Source organism: Phyllobates terribilis, unplaced genomic scaffold (genome assembly GCF_046119375.1).
Source record: "Phyllobates terribilis strain yellow unplaced genomic scaffold, ASM4611937v1 Scaffold_1__5_contigs__length_1240528914, whole genome shotgun sequence".
Lineage (NCBI taxonomy): Eukaryota > Metazoa > Chordata > Amphibia > Anura > Dendrobatidae > Phyllobates > Phyllobates terribilis.
This window is the reverse complement of record NW_027362761.1, coordinates 1,056,915,311-1,056,937,509: the sequence shown is the minus strand read 5'-3', so window position 1 is coordinate 1,056,937,509 and position 22,199 is coordinate 1,056,915,311. Positions and strand designations below refer to the sequence as shown.

The window sequence follows — 22,199 nt, the reverse complement described above, 5'->3', positions numbered from 1 at the left end:
AGAGCATGGGCAAAAATGGCATATAGAGCATTTTATGGTTTGAAAATAATGCACTCTGCTCAAGAAAATGGGAAGTCCTGGGATTTATTAAGTAAGCAGGATTTTCAATGTGTGAACATGGGTGCACTGACTTCTCAGTAGGCCCTGTGCATTACCTCTACATCCCCAACTCTGAAGCTTTTATAATCAGCATATCTCCTTTGTCCTTCAAAGTCCCAAAGGTCTATTCTCAAGATGTAGTCATCTAATACAGAAAGACAAAAGCAAAAAAACAAAAGAAGAAGTATATGAGTTCATATGTCAGGAGGTGTTTTCTGCTTTTACAGATTGTTAACACATTAATATGGTTGTTTACTGCTACTAGAGTTGATGCTGGTCGATTCGCAGGACCCGGACCATTGGCCACATCAGGAATGTGTGGTTGCTGGAGGGAGCCCTGAGAGACAGCTCCTCTCACTCTGCACCCACCACTCTTCTTGTGATTAGCTAGCCTGGCGCAATTTCATCATTGCACAGTGATGCACAAGTGATGGCGTAACAGGATGGCTAATCAAAAGAAGAGCCATGGATGCTGGAAATTAGGAGGAGCCAATTCTCAGGGCTCCCGCCAAGCGCCCACAGGTTACTGATGTAGCTTATGGACCAGATCCATTGAGGTCAAGGGAAAGGAACCCGACAAAAATACCGCGCCTCGAGCATGATACAGAGCAAACTCCTTTAAATGAAATCAGATTAAAAAAAACGGTGACAGATATTTTTTATTTATAGAGCTAAATTATATAATCACATATTACAATGTTTTGGCTAGGTTTCCCTGGGTAACCCTATTTAAAGAGGAATTAAAAAATGAAAACATGGTATTGCTCACCTAGGGGACGGTATGGTTACCCTGTTATTTAAAATCCCCCCTGCTGCTGCCTTGTGGATGGGGAGAGGCCCCAAGTAAAAATGTCCAAAAAATGAAAAAAAAACTTTAAAAAGCAAGGTATCACTTGCGGCAAAGATGGACGATAAAGGTTCTTTTATTAGGACAGGCTTTTCAACACCGGACTGGCATCTTTATCAAGTAAAAATAAAAACAACAGATAGCTATCAGATTTACGATCTGTTGGTTTCTTTGACTTGATAAAGACGCCTGTTCGGCATTGAAACGTGTTGTCCTAATAAAATAACTCTCATTTGCAGCAAGTAACTCTTTCTCCATCAGCGCAGCCTTTTAAAGTTTTTTCCTTTTTTTGAAAAAAATCACCTGGAATGAATAGTGAACACATACTGTCCATTGTGGTGAAGAGAGTGTAGAGTTTTCCAGAATGTTTCCAGGGCAAGCATGGTTTATTAAATGGAGCTCATCCCATATTGTTCTTTTCAGCATTTCCCTATGAAGCCATTTTTGCTGAGCATGTACAACAGATTTCAGAAACAGCATATTTCATGCTCATTGAGGATGAGGAGGGTGAAAGTAAAGTCTGACCTGGTCTGCTGACTGGCGGAACATCTGTCATCCATGCACCAGCAGAGGTCACAATAAAGGATTTTCCTTATCAACAGAGCAGGTAAAACATGTGCATTTTGGACTTATATACCGTATCTAATTATAGTCTTAGTAGAGTTTTTAATCTCAAATATGAAAACACGGGCTGCGTTTAGAGGGTAAAGTAGATGGGGTTGCTGGTATTTACAGGCGGAGATGGCAATTTTATTATAGACATCCAGAATCATGAATTACTCATGTGCGAGACTGAATTTTCCAGACTTCACCTTTGCTTTATGTCCCAGTCACTGGGGGGATGGGGAGTAGAAGGACATATTAATAGACGGACATCTCCCTTTTCTGTCTGAATTAAAATCAACCTACATTCAAGCACTATAGATCTTACAATAATACACGTGTCTAGATGTTCTGCAACCATTACTGAACTTTTTAGGTATCCCATTTGGAACCAAATTTATAACATTAGGAAACTGCATCAAGAACAAATGTTCATGCCATTGCCTGTAGTTATTGTAATCATTCCATTTACGGATGGCTGAGTAGTAATCAGGTTTTTTGTGTAAAATATATATTTTTTAGCATCTTTTGCAATTTTTTTTTTACATAATACAATCTGTATTTAAAATAGAAAATGGGAACATTACAATTTTCACACTAGCCACTGTCACAATTCCACCACTTAGTGTATCTTTGGCGCAGCAGGGGTTTGCTGAGCTGTTGGTATTTTGAGTGACAGCTCGGCCGTCCAATCTGGGACTGGAAGGTGCTGAGCTTCCTTCAGGTGCTCCCTGTTCCAGGTGAATGCCCAGCTACTTAACTGAACTGTCTGTCCAGATAGCTGCCAGTTGTAGTTTTAAAGCGGTTTTCCCACGAACAAAAGTGCATTTTAATCAATAAATCTTGGAATAATAAGTTCCACAATTAGATGTATTTGAATAAAATGTTCCTGTGCTGAGATAATCTTATACATGTTCCCCTGCTGTGTGCTGTGTAATGGCTGTGTCTGACCGTGCAGGAACATGGTCTGATCATACCACATCTCCTGGGCAGGGGAGGAAGGAAAAGAGTATACAGACATTACAGCAGGGGATCACAGCTGATTCTTTCTTTGAAGTAAAAAGTTGTTTAAAAACAGGCAGGTAAATGTTTTACCTCACAAAAAGAATCATCTGTGATCCCCTGCTGTAATGTCTGTATACTCTTTTCCTTCCTCCCCTGCCCAGGAGCTGTGGTATGATCAGACCATGTTCCTGTATGGTCAGACACGGCCATTACACAGTACACAGCAGGGGCACATTTATAAGATTATCTCAGTACAGGAACATTTTATTTAAACACATCCAGCTGTGGAAGTTATTATTATTCCAAGATCTATTGATTAAGATCAACTTTTGTTCATGGGAAAAAACCCTTTAAGCTCTGTGTGGCTTGTCCTCTGTGCCTTGCTCTGAATTCTAACATTGTGACCTTTTGTTGCCGACCCTGAATTTGTCTAATGACTACCCGTTTGTATTACCCCGTTTGTCTTGACACGTGTGTAGTAGTGGTGGAGGTCTACCCCGATATTAAAAAGGGTAAAAAGCACGTTCCTGAAGTTAGAACCCTCTGGGGCTGCAATTTGGCCTAGGTAGGGTTAACTGTGAAGGCCGGCCCAGTAGAGAGAGGGGGAAGTGAGTGTTAGTGTCAAGTGCAGGAAATGAGCACAGTCAGTAGTGTGCAGTACTGCAGAAAGCTAACAGGCTCTATAGAGGCTGCTAAGGTAGACGTGGGCCTAGTATCCCAGATAGTGGATCGCCAGAGAATCCCTCCACAAGACTCCCCTTAGCCATCCTGGGAACCTTCAGAAAGCTGTCGGGATCCTGGGGGCACATTCTGTTTGCGAGGCTGCAGAAGAAGTCAGGACTCAAGCTCTAGGAGATGGAGTGAATTGAGATCCAGATATACTGTCATTGGTGAGGAAGAGTCTCTAGGGCTAGAGAAGAAAGCAACAGAGATGCTTCAAATAGATCGGGAACCAGGGCTGAAGTTGTATCCGGTATCTGTGGGAAAGATGACAACCCGTTGGACCTTATTCCTTATATCTCCCTGTAAATACTGCCAGTTACCAAATAAAGTTCTGGTTGTTTTTATGAAACCTGTGTTCTCTGAATTGATTGCTGCCCTGGTTCCAGAAGAGGAATGCCTGGAGTTAGTAGAGGCCGGCTAGCCAGAAGTAAGTGGGAAACACCACATACACATCAGCACACCAGAGCGAGGACACATTTTGTCTGTAGGGTGCCAAAGCGAGCATGGGCTACAGCTCGCCCACGCCTACCTTGTTTGGGCACCTTACACGCTGACCTTGGAACTCTGACTCTGGACTGTGACCTGACTATGCCTTCTGTCTTACCCCTTTGTATATGACGAGCCCTCTTGGTATCTGACCCCAGACCTCTTGACTACCCAAGCCTCACGGATTTTCAGAGAGTAGTGACTAGCGTCACAGCCACTAGGGCATTTTTAGATTCTAACTTTCTTTTGTTTCAAGAAACAACACATGTACGTAGCCACAATGTTCAGAACCTGAACCAATCTGTTGTATTGAAGTGTCTAAGGAGTCTGTGTTAACCCTAGAATGCATGACCATAAAAATCTACTTTTTCACATACCTGGGGCCTTTTAGGCCCGTGTGCAAATAACATGGAATAACTCAAACAAAAATGACAAACAACTATATACCTGAGGAATACCTAGAGTTTCAAAATTCTAATTAAAGTAATCTTGCAGAAAATAGAAAACAATTAACAGGGCGGGCCTAAAAGGCCCCAGGTATGCGTTCTAGGGTTAAAACACCACTTCAGCATTTTATCTTTTATTTCAGGGTGGTGCTACTAATCTAAGTTACCCTGAACCTAGTATTATACTTACCAGCCACTATCTTGATATGATGTGAAAAAAACTACAACATTGCCAAAATGTAAAAAAAATAGGTACATATAACAGAAAATCCTGATTTAAACAATAAGTCATTTTCCCCTTAAAGATACTGTTGTCTACACGTGCATAGCAGAGATGTATGCAGAAGGCTGCAGAAGCATGCAGTGAAGCCCCTACAATCACGGGCTGTTACACAGTGCTTCGCTACTCTGTACTGTACTTATTACATTATTATGTTTCTCTATAAGAATTGCTTGTAAAATCGTAAAATCAGAGGTATACAAAGATACTGCAGTGTCCCATAAAAGTGTATGGGTGATGCCCTATGGTACAATACAACACAGAGGTTACAAGGAGCTGGAATACAATCAACTATATGGGTCCATCTTCCCATAGATAAATGTATACAAATAAAATGCCATATATGAGCATAATGTAGGATATGGAACATTAAATGAAAAACTAAATGTACCCTGTAATGTTAGGAAGTGCAAATTGTCATTTCCAAGCCAGTATTCACCCATTACTGTAGTGAAATCACCAAATCCTTCTTTGTAGTCAGTCCAGTTCCTTAGGGGAGAAAAAAATAAAATAATTCAGAAAAGAATTAAGGTAAGAATTATTATTAAAGAGCCAGTCCGAATCACTTAAAGGGAATCTGTCAGCAGGTTTTTGCTATGGAATCTGAGAGCAACATAATGTAGGGGCAGAGCCCTGATTCCTACAATGTATCATTTACTGGACTGCTTGATGTAGTTTTGATAAAATCCCTGTTTTCTCTGTGTGGTAGATCACTCACTCACACGGGGGTAGACACAGGCACACTGTCTCTTCAAATTTTTTGTTGGTTTATTAAAGTGCAGCATAAACCAACATTGAGTCCATAAAAGAAAAACACAGCCCGCTGGGCAAAACAGGAAAACAAAACAAAATGGCAACACAAAGCACAGTCTTTGTGGTAGCAGGGATCCGCCTGCTCAGAGTTTAGCAACTCCATGTCACGGGTCTGTCAGGTGTAATAGACAGTCGCTCTGAATCTGGCTGTAGAAGGTCACTGTGCTTGGCATTGCAGACACCTTCTTAAACCTTCTTCCTTTAAGACCCAGTGGCGACCTTTCTCCTGCTGCTGATTGACACACCCTTGCATGGGAGTTAAAAATTCTCAGTTTGCTCCAGGAAATTGCCGGTGATACTTCTATGTTCTTTTGTGCATGCTTGGAGCACTAGTTGCTGGCTGGCTTCTTCTCTGGTGCCCTTGGAGGACATTTGGCATTAATCCTCTGGTGTCAGCTCAAGCTAAGTTAATCCCCTTTATTTGTCTACCTTGTTGTCTTTAGTTTGTAGTGGGGCCAGACCAGGGCTCACCCCTTCCCCTCACTACCTAGGGCCAAACTCTAGGGATACACAGCGTTTAGGGTCATGCTCGGCGATTTATGTGGAACCAATATAGGGACGGTAGGGTAGGCAGGGTGTTATTAGATCTGCCTAGGGTTCTCCAATCCCCCTTTCCCTAGTGTTTGGGCTTCCTCCCCCTCTTCCCTTCGTGTTGCAATTAGTCTTTCCCACACCTTGCATGACACTCCACATGGTTCAGGTGAGCTCAACACAAGCATGTGTGGAGTTCCTCTCTCCAGACCTACTGAACTCTGAATGTCTCAGCATTCCGAGTATTTAAAACCCAGACCACACACTGGGGTGGAGATATGGTGAACAACCTCCCACCAGTTCTATAGTCGTTCACTTAAAACTATCCCATTTAAATAAAGCTGATTAACCGTCTCAGCACATACCATGCAGGAGAAGACTTCCAGATTTCACATCACTGAAGCTAATAGCCTCAGTGAAACATATCCCCCCTCCAGCACTCTACTAGTGACTTTGTCACATCTGCTACAGATCTACCAATTCTCTGAATGCTGAGCTGAGCTCTGTATAACCCCGCCCATGTGAGAGTGTGAACTGTGATAGCAGCAGGAAAGCATTAGGACCCTGTGGGTTTTGCCTGGCTGAGCTCAGAGCAGGGGCAGATCGGGAGACCCTGTGTGTTCTGAGGGTGTCTGCTGTGTGAGACGCTGGAAATATTGTCTGAGGAGAACTGTGAGCACTGAACTTCAACTAGACTCTCTCTCTACAAGCTTTCCTGTGGGGGTTGTTAACCCCTGGCCCTGGTGAAGCTGTGTCCCTGCTTAAGAACGAGTGCTGAGATGGGGAAAACTGTGTGGCTCTTTGGAGTTTTGTGGAAGTCCATGCTGAGTGGACTAGAGACTTTGTGCTGAACGAGCCAAGTGTCGAGTGAGAGGGAAAGAGACTGAGGATATCATCTCTGTGACGGAACGCGTGGTCGGTGGTCTGGAAAACCGTGAGTGACTTCGAGAGGAGAGACGGGGTCCGGTGCCATTCACATTGAGAGGATACTGACAAGCCTGATGAAGAGTTCTTCCCAGACCTTAACCTGAGGCTACAGGACTAAAGTCCCCGGCGTGTGGGCTCGGCATCGGCCGACAAGCCAGGGAACCTTTGCTGTTTTTGTAAACGTTGCTTTTTATTTGGCGCCAAAGTTTTCCGGGCTAGCTGCAACCACCGCGATTCACAGGCCTGTGATAGACCACATCTGAGGTTAATGGTACCATAACTTTAAGACACCCAGGTATCCCTATAAGAGCAATTGGTATAGTTTCATGCATTGTTATTGTTAGTAGTGGTAGGATTGTACTCAGTGTGCCATCTCAGGGGTCCCTAAAGAACACCCACACTAGATTGACACGGTGTTTAGGTAAAATTGTTCCAGATCTTTAGTATAATTCACAGAAACTGGAAACCTTGAGATTGGCACATTGATTTCAGCTTTTGCTGATTGTGTGTAGTTAGTAGAGACAGTGTCCCAGGTAGAACCTGAAACTGATTTATGCAATACTGAATTTTAGTCTAATCCCTGTTTTAGTAAAGAAAGTGTTGTTTATTTCTGTCTCTGTCTCAGTTTGTGACTCACTGGATCTTTCTCGGACCGCCGGGCATTACATTTTTGGCGTAGTCGGCAGGATCCAGGGCTGGTCATGGAAGGAGGCGAGGGAAGAAATGACTCTGCTGCACCAGCAGCCCCTTCACTGGTTGCGGAACCCCTGGCAGCCGTGGCGACTTTGGGAGGATATGTGTCGGTAGGAGCTTTACTCCAGCACATGCCAAAATACGACGGGCGTAACATGGCGTTGCAGGATTGGGCTGAGAGGGTCCGGAGTATTCTGCGGATGTGTAATCTGGCCCCCACGTTACGAGCAGAGCTGGCATTAAATGCACTACAGGGCGACACTAGGCGGATGGTGATGATACGTCCAGTGTCAGAGAGGAGCACGTTAGAGAAAATCTTGGAGGTGTTAGAGGGGAGTTCGGGAGGCCAGGCTGGCGTGGCCCAGCTTCGATCCTTGTTTTTCAATCGGCCTCAAAGGGAATGTGAGACCTTGATGCAGTACTCGAATACCTTACAGGAAACGTTGAATGAGGTGCAGAGACTAGACCCAGGGGCCATGGGGGCATTCCGAGAGGTAGACCGCTTGCTCCGGGATCAATTCATAACAGAGTTAGCCAATAAACTCCTTTGAAACAAACTGATGGAGATGACCCAGGCTACCCCAGAATTATCCTACTGGCAGATTTATCGGGCCACGGTGGAAAGGAAGGAGGAGTCTACTCTGGTGGTCAAGGGGGCAGTGGACAGTGCACAGCTGGAGGGAGGTCGGGCGCCAGTTTCAGGAGGGGAAGGACTGGTAAACGTTGTACAGGCTCTGCGTGCCGAACTGAAGGAGCTAAAGCTGGAAGTGTCTAAACTCAGAGCTGGGCCGGTCCCTACTCCTACGGAAGGGCCACCCGCCGCATACTCTGGAATGGAGGTTCCACAGTCTGCCAGGTCGTCCTCCTCGAATGATTCAAGTTCTCGTCCACGAGGAGCAGTCACCTGCTGGAGGTGTGGACATCGGGGACACATCTCCCAATACTGCTGGATGTCTGCAGCCCTGGAGCCTCCTTTGCCGGCGTTAAACTCACAGTCGCTGCCATGAGAGGGCAAGCAGCAGCGGCCCATCCCCCACAAAGCCCTTGACGGGAAGAACACAATTTGTTCGCATGCAGTCCAGTGCTGGAAGCAGAGTTTGAAGGGCGGAAGATGAGATGCTTGGTTGACACAGTATCCGAATGTACCATAATGCCCTTAGAAGTGTACGAGAGGCACTTCAGCCAACTAGTGGTTCCCGGGGACGGCCGAGTGATACGACTTACCGCCGCTAACAATGGCCAACTGACGGTATAGGGGATTGTGTGGATGCAACTGAAAATGTTTGGTCAAGAGCTGGGTCAGAAAGGGATAGTGCTGGTGGACCACCCTCCTAGAAGAGGGATGGAGGTGATGCTCGGAATGAACGTTGTGCGAGATTTAAATCATAAGATGTATGCCAGTGAGGAACCCCGATACTGGGCTCGTGCTACCCACCATCGACCCACACAGAGAATGTTACACCGTCTAGTGCTGAGCTGTGATCTCGTGAAGAGTGTGGTCCCTGGGGGCCGGGTGGGCCTGGTCCGAGAGTCATCGCGGACCACGATCTCGCTAGCGCCCCGACAAGAAGAACTCTTAATGCTATCAGTGGGGGCTGCGCAGAGACTGAATGGGCTTGCAGTACTACTCGAGCCAGCCCCAGAGAAGTCCTCATTCGCCAAGACGCACGTGGCCTGGTCTCTGGCGATTGTGAAGAATGGACGGGTGCCAGTCAGATACATCAACATTCTAGATGAGGCTGTTACAATTCCTGCTGGGACCATTCTGGCTGAACTGTTCGTGCCAGCAGGGAAGGTGCCTGACAAGGCAGTGTTCGAACTGCACCCAGTTGAACAGTCTTCCTGGACATACGCGGTCGAAGTAGGCCGGACCGAACCTCCTACCGAAGAATGGTATGGTCGTGTGATCATGGACCAGATGGGATTGGACTGGGAGAAACTGACCCCCGTGCAATTGGAGCAGCTGGAGAGGGTCTTGTGGGAACATCAAGAGACCTTTTCGCGACATGAGGAGGACTTTGGTTTTTCCCGGATGATTGAGCATGAGATTCCCACGGGGGATACCCCTCCTATTAGGGAACGTTATCGTCAAATTCCCCCGACGCTCTATCAAGAGGTGAAGGGCATGGTGGCCAGTATGCTTGACAACCAAGTGATCCGAGAGAGCCAGAGCCCCTGAGCGGCCCCTGTGGTCTTGGTGTGGAAGAAGGATGGGACCCTTCGGTTTTGTGTGGACTATCGCAAATTAAATGCTCACACGGTGCGGGACGCATATCCATTACCTCGCATAGAAGAGTCTCTGTCGGCATTGGGTCGGGCCAAATATTTCTCAACGTTGGATTTAGTAAGTGGCTATTGGCAGGCACCAATGGCCGAAAAAGATCGGGCCAAGACGGCGTCTGTCCTACCAATGGGGCTCTATGAATTCAACCGAATGCCCTTCGGGATCACTAACGCCCCGGGAACCTTCCAGCGCCTGATGGAAAATTGCTTAAGCGATCTGAATTTTGAATCAGTCCTGATATATCTAGATGACATTGTGGTGTTCGGGACCTCATTTGAAGACCATCTTGAGAAGTTACGTCAAGTTCTCCGTTGTTACGGCCTAAAAATAAAACCAAAGAAGTGCCAACTGTTAAAGAGTCAGATTGAGTATTTAGGCCATGTGGTGACTCAGGACAGGGTGCTGCCCGCAACCAGTAAGGTCTTGGTCATGCAGGAGTGGCCACCTCCACGTACCCTGCGAGAGGTTCGGGCCTTCTTGGGTTTAGCGGGGTACTATCGGCGGTTTGTACCTAAGTTTTCACAAGTAGTGAGTCCCCTGAATGAGCTTTTAAGAGGGACGGCACAGGGCCCCCAAAATCGCCCCATCCCATAGGGACCCCAGCAGCAAAAGGCATTTGAGGAGGTGAAGGCCGCCCTAACGAGTGCTCCGTTGTTGGCGTATGCCTGGTTTGATTCCCCTTTCCTGTTATACACCGATGGCAGTCTGCATGGGCTGGGGGCGGTACTAGCACAAGTGCAGGATGGTCAGGAGCGAGTAATCGCCTATGGCAGCAGGTCTTTAAGAGACACTGAACGCAACCCAGCTAACTACAGCTCGTTTCGCCTAGAGCTGCTGGCCTGGTATGGTTGATGACAGAACGCTTTGCCGAGTATTTAACAGGAGCTGAGGTGCTAGTCATGACTGATAATAACCCTCTGGCTCACCTAGAAAATGCAAAACTGGGAGCATTGGAGCAGCGGTGGGTGGCTCACCTTGCTAAGTTTAACTATCGAATTAAGTTTCGCTCTGGACGGGAAAACGGAAATGTGGATGCACTCTCAAGGGTGCCCCTTGGGTCCTCGGGGGAAAATGTTGATGACCAGCTTGAGGACACTGAAACCCCTGACTTGGGGCAGGTACCTATCTTCTGAAGTATGGTACATTCAAGTGGGGTGGCGTCAGGGATGCAGTGTGTTCTGGGAAAAACACCCTCGAATTGGGAGAAAGACCAGAACGATTGCCCAGACATTGCACTAGTGCGCAATTGGGTACAAAAAGGGGTCTGGCCGCGTGCAGAGAACAAGGCCCAGCTGTCCGAGGAAGGAATGAAACTACTGCAACAGTGGGATAAGTTGTGTGTGGAAAAGGGCCTCTTGTACCGTAAGGTGTACCTGCCATCTGAGCTGCAGCACCGGTACCAGCTAGTAATTCCTATGGGGATGGGTCCGGTGGTCGCTCGCGAGGCGCATGAGAAGGGGGCCCACTTTGGGAGTGAAAAGACACTCCAGTGGCTACAGCGAATCCTCTATTGTCCTGAATTGGGGGGGATGGTGACAGAGGCGTGTCTGCAGTGTCGGGTCTGTGGGCTCAGTAAGAGCCCTGAGCAGCGGGCGCCCATGCCATCTATTAAGACTTCCGCTCCCTTAGAGCTGCTCATGATTGACTATGTCTTGATAGAATATTCAACGGTAATGACAGACCACTTCACTAAGTATGCTTTAGCAGTGCCGACAAGAGATCAGACAGCGGAGTCGGCAGCTGAGGCCGTGTGTCGACATTTCATCCAGGTGTTTGGGTGTCCGCAAAGAATACACTCGGATCAAGGGGCATGTTTCCAGGGGGCATTGATGAAGGAGCTGTACCAGCTGTATGGCATCACACCGTCGAGAACGACACCTTACCATCCCCAAGGTAACGGAGTTTGTGAGCGCTTTAATCGGACTCTGTTGCAGATGTTGAGGACATTAGAGGGTAAACAGCAGGTGCGCTGGCCTGAGTATCTCTCCGAATTGATATGGGCCTACAATAATTGAGTGCACAGCACTACTGGCTACTCACCACTAGTGTTGAGCGATACCTTCCGATATCAGGAAATATCGTATCGGATTGGATCGGGCCGATACCCAAAAAGTATCGGATATCGCCGATTCCGATACCGGAAACCAATGCAAGTCAATGGGACACAAATATCGGAATGAAAATAAACCCTTTCTTTCCTTGTAGGTTAATTCTACATGAAGTAAAACAACTAAGAATAATGTAGAATGACATGAAAAGCCGGCAATTCATCAGCGGCATTCACCGGTACCCGACAATTTACAACAGAAAGAATAGAGCTTCACACATAGATTAGATAGATAGAAACATGTCAGTCACATATATATGAAGTACAGTGACAGTGTTGCTTACTGTACTTGTCATTTAGTGTAAAGGATTTATTAAAAAAAATATTAGTGTTTTCGTGCACCGTCTCTTTAAAAAAGCCGGCCGGCAATTCAGCATCTGTACCCGACAATTTATAACAGACAGAATAGAGCTTCACACATAGATTAGATAGATAGAAACATGTCAGTCACATATATAAGAAGTACAGTGACAGTGTTGCTTACAGAACTTGTCATTTAGTGTAAAGGATTTATTTAAAAAAATAATAGTGTTTTCATGCACCGTCTCTTTAAGAAAGCCGGCCGGCAATTCAGCATCTGTACCCGACAATTTAGAATAGAAGGAATAGAGAATCACACATAGATTAGATAGATAGAAACATGTCAGTCACATATATATGAAGTACAGTGACAGTGTTGATTACTGTACTTGTCATTTAGTGTTAAAATAAAGGATTTATTTAAAAAAAAATTGGCGTGGGGTTCCCCTTAATTTTAGGCTCTAGCGGAGGTTAAGCAGACAGCTGGGGCAAATGTTTGAAGCCTGGGAAGGGGGTAATACCCACGGAGCTTCCCAGGCTACTAATATCAGCCCCCAGCTGAATACCTAGCCTTTACTAGCTATTAAAATGGGGGACCCCCCCAAAAAAATGACGTGGGGTCCCCCCTAATTTAATAGCTAGCACAGGCTAGGCAGACAGCTGGGGGCTGATATTAATAGCCCAGGAAGGGTGCCATGAATATTGGCCCCCTCCCAGGCTAGAAACACCAGCCGTCAGCCGCCCCAGAAATGGCGCATTCATAGGATGCGCCAATTCTGGCACTTAGCCTCGCTCTTCCACGCTGCCCTGGTGCGGTGGCAGGGGGTAATAGGGTTGGGGTTGATGTCAGCTTATAATGCCAGCTGACATCAAGCCCAGGTTAGTAATGGAGAGGCGTCTATAAGACACCCCCATTACTAACCCCATAGTCAAAGTTAAAAGAAAACACAAACACCCAGAGTAAAGTCCTTTAATTGAAATAAAGACACAATTCTTTATTGTTCTAAATTAAACCATACTTACCATCACGCCCATTCCAGCTGAAGCCAACGATCTCCTGCAATAAAAGAAAAATAATAAAGCAACCTCATCCTTACCTTTCGATGGTTCCCAGGACAGCTCCAGCTCTGCTACATCGAGATGACAGGCTGGACCGCAGCAGAAAGCTGCCATCCAGCCTGTCATCCCGCAGACACTGAGAAGCGCAGGCATGCTTGCGCTCCTCAGTGTCTCTCTGTGACGTCATCCAGATGAGCCGAGTTCATGTCCAATGAACTCAGCTCACCTCATGCACGTCACTGACAGCGTGGGAAAATTCTCCTGCACTCAGCGCTTCAGCGTGAGAATTCTCCCACGCTGTCAGTGACATACATGAGGTGAGGTCATGTCCAATGAACTCAGCTCACCTCATGCACGTCACTGACAGCGTGGGAAAATTCTCACGCTGAAGTGCTGAGTGCAGGAGAATTTTCCCACGCTGTCAGTGACGTACATGAAGTGAGCGGAGTTCATTGGACATGACCTCGGCTCATCTTTATGCCGTCACAGCGAGACACTGAGGAGCACAAGCATGCCTGCGCTTCTCAGTGTCTGCGGGATGACAGGATGGATGGCAGCGTTCTGCTGCGGTCCAGCCTGTCATCTCGATGTAGCAGAGCTGAAGCTGTCGTGGGAGCCATGGAAAGGTAAGGATGAGGTTGCTTTATTATTTTACTTTTATTGCAGGAGATCGTTGGCTTCAGCTGGAATGGGCGTGGTGGTAAGTATGGTTTAATTTAGAACAATAAAGAATTGTGTGTTTATTTCAATTAAAGGACTTTTTTCTGGGTGTTGTGTTTTTTTAAATACTTTACTAGAAATTCATGGTGGTCATGTCTAATATTGGCGTGACCCCATGAATTTTGGGCTTAGGGCCAGCTGATAATGCCAAGCTGGCCTTAACCCCTTTATTACCCAGTGAGCCACCGCACCAGGGCCCTGGATGAGTTGGGTACAGCGCCAGAAGATGGCGCTTCTATGAACGCGCCATTTTCTGGGGCGGCTGCGGACTGCAATTTGCAGCGGGGGTGGCCCAGAAAGCTTGGGTCTCCCTGCGCTGCGGATTCCAGCCCCCAGCTGCCTAGTTGTATCTGGCTGGGCACAAAAATAGGGCGAAGCCCCACGCATTTTTTTTTTAAATTATTTCATGAAATTCATGGAATAATTAAGAAAAAAAGGGCTTCCCTATATTGTTGTGTCCAACCAGGTACAAATAGGCAGCTGGTGGTTGGGGGCAGCCCATTCCTGCCTGCTGTACCTGGCTGGACACAAATATAGTGCGAAGCCCCACGTCAATTTTTTTTTAATTATTTCATGAAATAATTTTTTTAAAAAAGGGCTTCCCTATATTGTTGTGTCCGGCCAGGTACAAATAGGCAGCTGGTGGTTGGGGGCAGCCTGTTCCTGCCTGCTGTACCTGGCTGGACACAATTATAGGGCGAAGCCCCACATAATTTTTTTTTAATTATTTCATGAATTTCCTGAAATAATTAAAAAAAAATTGACGTGGGGCTTCACACTATATTTGTGTCCAGCCAGGTACAGCAGGCAGGAACGGGCTGCCCCCAACCACCAGCTGCCTATTTGTACCTAGCCGGACACAACAATATAGGGAAGCCCTTTTTTTCTTAATTATTCCATGAATTTCATGAAATAATTAAAAAAAAAAAAACGTGGAGCTTCTCCCTATTTTTGTGTCCAGCCAGGTACAACTAGGCAGCTGGGGGATGGAATCTGCAGCGCAGGGAGGCCCAAGCTTTTTGCCCTCCCCCCCCCCCGCTGAAAATTGCAGTCCGCGGCCGCCCCGGAAAATGGCGCGTTCATAGAAGCTGGATGCTGTACCTGGCTGGCATACAAAAATATGGCGAAGCCCACGTCAAAAGTTTTGGGAAAAATTTATTAAAAAATAAATAATAATTTAGGGACTGCATCTTTATTAAGTCCTCAAATGTCATTTAGTGTTAAAATAAAGGATTTATTTAAAAAAAAAATGGCGTGGGATCCCCCATAATTTTAGTCTCTAGCGGAGGTTAAGCAGACGGCTGGGGCAGATGTTTGAAGCCTGGGAAGGGGGTAAAACCCACGGAGCTTCCCAGGCTACTAATATCAGCCCCCAGCTGAATACCTAGCCTTTACTAGCTATTAAAATGGGGGACCCCCCAAAAAAAAATGACGTGGGGTCCCCTCTATTTTAATAGCTAGCAAAGGCTAGGCAGACAGCTGGGGGCTGATATTAATAGCTCAGGAAGGGTGCCATGAATATTGGCCCCCTCCCAGGCTAGAAACACCAGCCGTCAGCCGCCCCAGAAATGGCGCATCCATAGGATGCGCCAATTCTGGCACTTAGCCTCGCTCTTCCACGCTGCCCTGGTGCGGTGGCAGGGGGTAATAGTGGTGGGGTTCATGTCAGCGCCAGCTGCCATGAAGCCCAGGTTAGTAATGATGGCCGTCTATATGACACCCCCATTACTAACCTACAAAGTGTTAAAAAGAAAAAACACACTACACCCAGAAAAAAATAATTTATTTGAAATAAAACACCATTTTATTTAATTCTTAGTTTACTAAAAAAAAAATAGTTACCTGTCCACGTTCCTGCGCTGATCTCCCATGCACAGCTGTCACATCTGGAGATGGTGACAGCTGTGCATGGCTGCTGTAAGCTCACGCTGCCGGGAACACGTCCGCTCCCGGCAGCGGGAGCCACTGACTGAGGTCACCGGAGTGCATTCAGGCAGCGCAGCTCCGGAGACCTCCTTTACGGCAGTGCTGTACCGTGGGAATTTCTCACGATACAGCAGTGCCGTAAAGGAGCTAACCGGAGCAGCGCTGCTTGAACTCCGGTGAACCCTTACGGCCCCGTCATTCTAGCGGCGGCAGCGGTTCAGAGCGGTCACATTCTATGTGGCTGCTCTGAACTGGAGATCTTCGTGGGACACTCGTGGACTACTACGGAGGGGTAAGGATAAGGTTGTGGTTTATTATTTTATATTTTATTACAGGAGATCGATGGCTTCGGGGAATTAGGTGTCTAGGTGAGTATAGGTGTAGTTTTTTATTTTTTACTTTATTTTAGGTGGCGATCGGCGGGGACAGGTAATGTATGAACTAATTTCTTTTAGGTAACCACTGGCCACCAATGACATGTATTTAACATTTATTGGGGACACAGTAGGGCAATTTAAATAGCAGGATCAGGCTGATGGGAACTACTGCTCCCATCGAGCTGATCCTGCTGGCAGGAGTGGACGGGGGACAGACATAGGCCGATGGGAGTAGTAGTGTCACATCGGCCTATGTCTGCCCGCACACACACCCGCACACACACCCGCACACACACACCCCGCACACACACCCGCACACACACCCCGCACACACACACACCCCGCACACACTAATCATGACGGGTCCGGGAGGTGAGGCTGACCTGTGCGGCCGTGGGAAAGTTCATGTGAGTTCATGCAGTCAAGCATGAACTCACATGAACCCTCTGAGGGCACCGCGGCTACTTCAAATGAACAGCTGATCGGCATCACCTGATACCTCAGCTGTTCATTTGAAATAACCGGCGGGAAAGCGCAGCACAGAACGGGAAAGCCGGCGGTGAAGTCTTTTCACTGCCGGCTTCCCCGCCCGGGTCCTTCGCTCCTTGGTGCTGCGCTCCCCGCCCGGTCCTAATTTACGATCGGGATGGGAGGTGGCGAGGGGAGCGGAGGATCGGGGTGGGAGGCTGCGGGGAAGCAGTATGGGGCTGCGTGATTGTTTAAAAGCCGGCGGCTTTTTACCGCGCGCCGGCTTTTAAACAATCAGGAGAATTCTCCCACGCTGGGATGGCATTCTGATGACAAGCTGGATCGCAGCTGAGCGCTGCCATCCAGCTTGTCATCCTTCAGAGACACTGCAGAGCGCAGGCATTATGGGAACTTCCGATTCCGGTATTCGATATTATAAAAGTATCGGAATTAAGTATCGGAATTCCGATACAGTGAATATCGGCCGATACCCGATATTTCAGTATCGGAATGCTCAACACTACTCACCACACATGTTGATGTTCGGGAGGCCAGGGCAGGACATTGAGGATTTGAGCATGCCAGGTCCCTCCTCCAATTCCCCTCGGACAGCATCAAAATGGGTTCGAGAACACCGGCGGCGATTAAGGGTGGTGAATCAGGTGGTGGGTGATCGACTCAGTCATGTGACCCATAGGGACACGCATCCCGTGCAAGCCAAGCCTTTTTCCCCAGGGGACAGAGTGTTGGTGAGAATCAAATGACGGTCCGGAAAGCTGAGTGAACGATGGGAGGCGACTCCGTACCTGGTAAAAAAATGGGTGAGCCCTGATATTCCAGTCTACGAGGTCAAGCTGGTGGGGACAGGGGGACCAACCCGTAATCTTCATCGTAACATGCTACAACGGTGCTGGTTTGAAGATGTGATCCCCGTTCCCACGGAATCACAGGCGGTGTCCCGAGGGGTGGGCATTCCTAATGCTCTAGAATTTGATGGTGAGTCCCCCTCTGCACCTGCTTACTTGCCCCTGCGATCAATCTGTCCCCGTGTGGAGAGAGTGTTGAGAATGTGGTATGTCCTTCAGAGAACAGGGAATCAGGTCAGTTACCAGACTCGGATGATGTGGCACAGGGCGCCACACCTCAGGAGGGAGCAGCCTCATTGGCTCCCTCCGATGATACCACTGAAGAGACTTCTGCCCTCTCGGGAACCGAGCCTGTTGGGGTGGGTCTCAGGAGAACTACTCGAGCAACGGTGGGTATACCCCCACAGCGCTATGCACAAGACGACTTTGAGTGGGGAGGTGTTTCAAGGAAACCCACCTCTAGTGCGGTGGCATGTGAGAGTGTGAACTGTGATAGCAGCAGGAGAGCATTAGGACCCTGAGGATTTTGCCTGGCTGAGCTCAGGGCAGGGGCAGATCAGGGGACCCTGTGTGTTCTGAGGGTGTCTGCTGTGTGAGATGCTGGAAAGAGAGTCTGAGGAGAACTGTGAGCACTGAACTTTAACAAGACTCTCTCTCTACAAGCTTTCCTGTGGGGGTTGTTAACCCCTGTCCCTGGTGAAGCTGTGTCCCTGCTTAAGAACGAGTGCTGAGCTGGGGAAAGCTGTGTGGCTCTTTAGAGTTTTGTGGAAGTCCATGCTGAGTGGACTAGAGACTTTGTGCTGAACGAGCCAAGTGTCGAGTGAGAGGGAAAGAGACTGAGGATATCATCTCTGTGACGGAACGCGTGGTCGGTGGTCTGGAAAACCGTGAGTGACTTCGAGAGGAGAGACGGGGTCCGGTGCCATTCACATTGAGAGGATACTGACAAGCCTGATGAAGAGTTCTTCCCAGACCTTAACCTGAGGCTACAGGACTAAAGTCCCCGGCGTGTGGGCTCGGCATCGGCCGACAAGCCAGGGAACCTTTGCTGTTTTTGTAAACGTTGCTTTTTATTTGGCGCCAAAGTTTTCCGGGCTAGCTGCAGCCACCGCGATTCACAGGCCTGTGATAGACCACATCTGAGGTTAATGGTACCATAACTTTAAGACACCCAGGTATCCCTATAAGAGCAATTGGTATAGTTTCATGCATTGTTATTGTTAGTAGTGGTAGGATTGTACTCAGTGTGCCATCTCAGGGGTCCCTAAAGAACACCCACACTAGATTGACACGGTGTTTAGGTAAAATTGTTCCAGATCTTTAGTATAATTCACAGAAACTGGAAACCTTGAGATTGGCACATTGATTTCAGCTTTTGCTGATTGTGTGTAGTTAGTAGAGACAGTGTCCCAGGTAGAACCTGAGACTGATTCATGCAATACTGAATTTTAGTCTAATCCCGGTTTTAGTAAAGAAAGTGTTGTTTATTTCTGTCTCTGTCTCAGTTTGTGACTCACTGGATCTCTCTCGGACCTCCGGTCATTACACCCATACCACAGATTGGCAGTTTTCTACATACACACTGTGCATAGGCAGAAAGCTGCCAATTAGTGGTGGGGGAGGTGTTGTACTACCTGGCAGCAGGCCAAATAGTCCTGTAGTGATAATATCCTGCTGATTAAACTTTGATCTTATAAAAATTTGTAAGTTATACATCTCTTTAATTAGGGTCTCAGCCCCTACATTATGGTGCTCCCAGATTAGATAGAAAAAACCTGGTGACAGACTCCCTTTAATCACAACTGCATTTCTGTGGGTAATGCCAGTATGCTCAATTGCCTAAGCATCTAAATGCTCAAAAAAAGGCTCAAATTGGACACTAATGAAGTTTGTGCATGGGTATCTACTGAAATCTCTTAGTAACTTCTTCCATTTGTACAAAAAGACCTCCTATGATGTGTTTTTTTTTAATTGGCAGAATATATTTGTTATAATCGACAGCAATCTGCTATTAAAAAAACATATTTTTTATTTTATAACATATATTTTAAATCTAGATATAAAGTTAAAATGCAAAAAAAAAAGTTGAAATAAAAAAAGAATGTAATAATTACCTATAAAAATTTTGACTTCCATCAGAGCGTCTCTGAAAGACTGTCCATCCACCTCCCTCAGACATGTCACAAAATGCAGAAAATGAGCTATTGCTCTGCAGGGGTTTAATCTTATAGAATCCACTTTGTTTGTGTCCATCATTGTAGATCTCTCCACAGTCTGTTGAAAAAGCAACAAATCCTGAATTATACATGTCATTATAATCACAGTTTTGTAAGTATAATAATACTATATTACTTCATTCCCCTTCCCCTTTATTATAAAATAATTTTTTTTTTTAGAAAAAGCAACAAATAGACAATAATTTAAAAATAAATGACCCTAAAGGATCCCATACACCTGACAGATCTCCATGCGTAGAGCGAAGTAAGCCACTGCCAGGAACATCTATAAGTGCCTCACCTGCGTAGAGATCAGAAGGATTGAGGTTTAAATCCAAACAACCTAATACTTATCTCCCCTAATGTTATCTGTCGGGGAGGGAATTGGGAGGCCCATTTCCATATTGGATGGGAGGCTGAGTCGGGGAGATTAATATAATGTGTATGGGGCCATTACTGGGAGTTTTAGCAAAGACTAGTTCAAAGAAAAACAGGACAATATGTCAATTACAGGAGGTAGAACTCCCGCTCTTATTTCTAAGCAAACAAAGAGCACTTATAGGTAAAGCAATAAGTACGGCACATAAATGATAAGGCCAGTGATTGGCTTCAATAGTCACGTGCCAATATGGCACAACATTGCTGGCAGCTAGAAAAATAAGACTGGCAGGGGACTACCTGAGCATCTACAGTCATGGCCAAAAGTTTTGAGAATGACACCAAAATTATATTTTCACATGATCTGCTGGCCTCTGTTTTTTATTAGTGTTTGTCTGATGTTTATATCACATACAGAAATATAATTGCAATCATATTATGAGTACCAATAGGTTATATTGACAGTTAGAATGAGTTAATGCAGCCAGTCAATATTTGCAGTGTTGCCCCTTCTTCTTCAAGACCTCTGTAATTCTCCCTGGCATGCTCTCAATCAACTTTTGGACCAAATCCTGACTGATAGCAGTCCATTCTTGCATAATCAATGCTTGCATTTTGCCAGAATTTGTTGGTTTTTGTTTGTCCACCCGTCTCTTGATGATTGACCACAAGTTCTCAATGGGATTAAGACCTGGGGAGTTTCCAGGCCATGGACCCAAAATCTCTATGTTTTGTTCCATGAGCCATTTAGTTATCACCTTTGCTTTATGGCAAGGTGCTCCATCATGCTGGAAAAGGCATTGTTGGGCGCCAAACTGCTCTTGGACGGTTGGGAGAAGTTGCTCTTGGAGGACATTCTGGTACCATTCTTTATTCATGGCTGTGTTTTTAGGCAAGACTGTGAGTGAGCCGATTCCCTTGGCTGAGAAGCAACCCCACACATGAATGGTTTCAGGATGCTTTACAGTTGGCATGAGACAAGACTGGTGGTAGCGCTCACCTCTTCTTCTCCGAATAAGCTGTTTTCCAGATGTCCCAAACAATCGAAAAGGGGATTCATCAGAGAAAATGACTTTGCCCCAGTCCTCAGCAGTACACTCCCTGTACCTTTTGCAGAATATCAGTCGGTCCCTGATGTTTTTTCTGGAGAGAAGTGGCTTCTTTGCTGCCCTCCTTGAAACCAGCCCTTGCTCAAAGAGTCTCCGCCTCACAGTGCGTGCAGAAGCACTCACACCAGCCTGCTGCCATTCCTGAGCAAGCTCGGCACTGCTGGTAGTCCGATCCCGCAGCTGAAACAGTTTTAAGATACGGTCCTGGCGCTTGCTGGTCTTTCTTGGGCGCCCTGGAGCCTTTTTGACAACAATGGAAGCTCTCTCCTTGAAGTTCTTGATGATGCGATAGATTGTTGACTGAGGTGCAATCTTTGTAGCTGCGATACTCTTCCCTGTTAGGCCATTTTTGTGCAGTGCAATGATGGCTGCACGTGTTTCTTTAGAGATAACCATGGTTAACTGAAGAGAAACAATGATACCAAGAACCAGCCTCCTTTTAAAGTGTCCAGTGATGTCATTCTTACTTAATCATGACTGATTGATCGCCAGCCCTGTCCTCCTCAACACCCACACCTGTGTTAATGGATCAATCACTAAAACGATGTTAGCTGCTCCTTTTAAGGCAGGACTGCAATGATGTTGAAATGTGTTTTGGGGGTTAAAGTTCATTTTCTGGGCAAATATTGACTTTGCAAGTACAGTAATTGCTGTTAAGCTGACCACTCTTTGACATTCAGGAGTATATGCAAATTGCCATTACAAAAAATGAAGCAGTAAACTTTGGAAAAATTACTATTTGTCTCATTCTCAATACTTTTGGCCATGACTGTACATCAGATTGGTGGCTAACTGAAGAGGCGAGTACCGTTTTTATCTTATATAAGTATATTTGTTAAATAAAGGGAATCTGTCAGCAAATTTTTGCTATGTAATTTGAGGGTAGCGAGAGTTAGGGGCTAAGACACTGATTTCAGTGACGTGTCACTTATTAGG

General features: G+C 46.4%; 1 protein-coding gene across 1 annotated transcript in view; it reads right to left on the bottom strand.

The window, feature by feature from the left end:
• Positions 1-22,199, bottom strand: part of FGL1 (fibrinogen like 1) — a 76,393-nt gene that overhangs the window by 5,375 nt on the left and 48,819 nt on the right. Inside the window, exons 5-7 of the mRNA XM_073645392.1 lie at positions 19,675-19,834; positions 4,881-4,978; positions 156-244 (exon numbers count right to left, since the gene is read on the bottom strand). Of these exons, the coding sequence (XP_073501493.1) occupies positions 156-244; positions 4,881-4,978; positions 19,675-19,834 (347 nt within the window). The remainder of the gene's footprint in view (positions 1-155; positions 245-4,880; positions 4,979-19,674; positions 19,835-22,199) is intronic.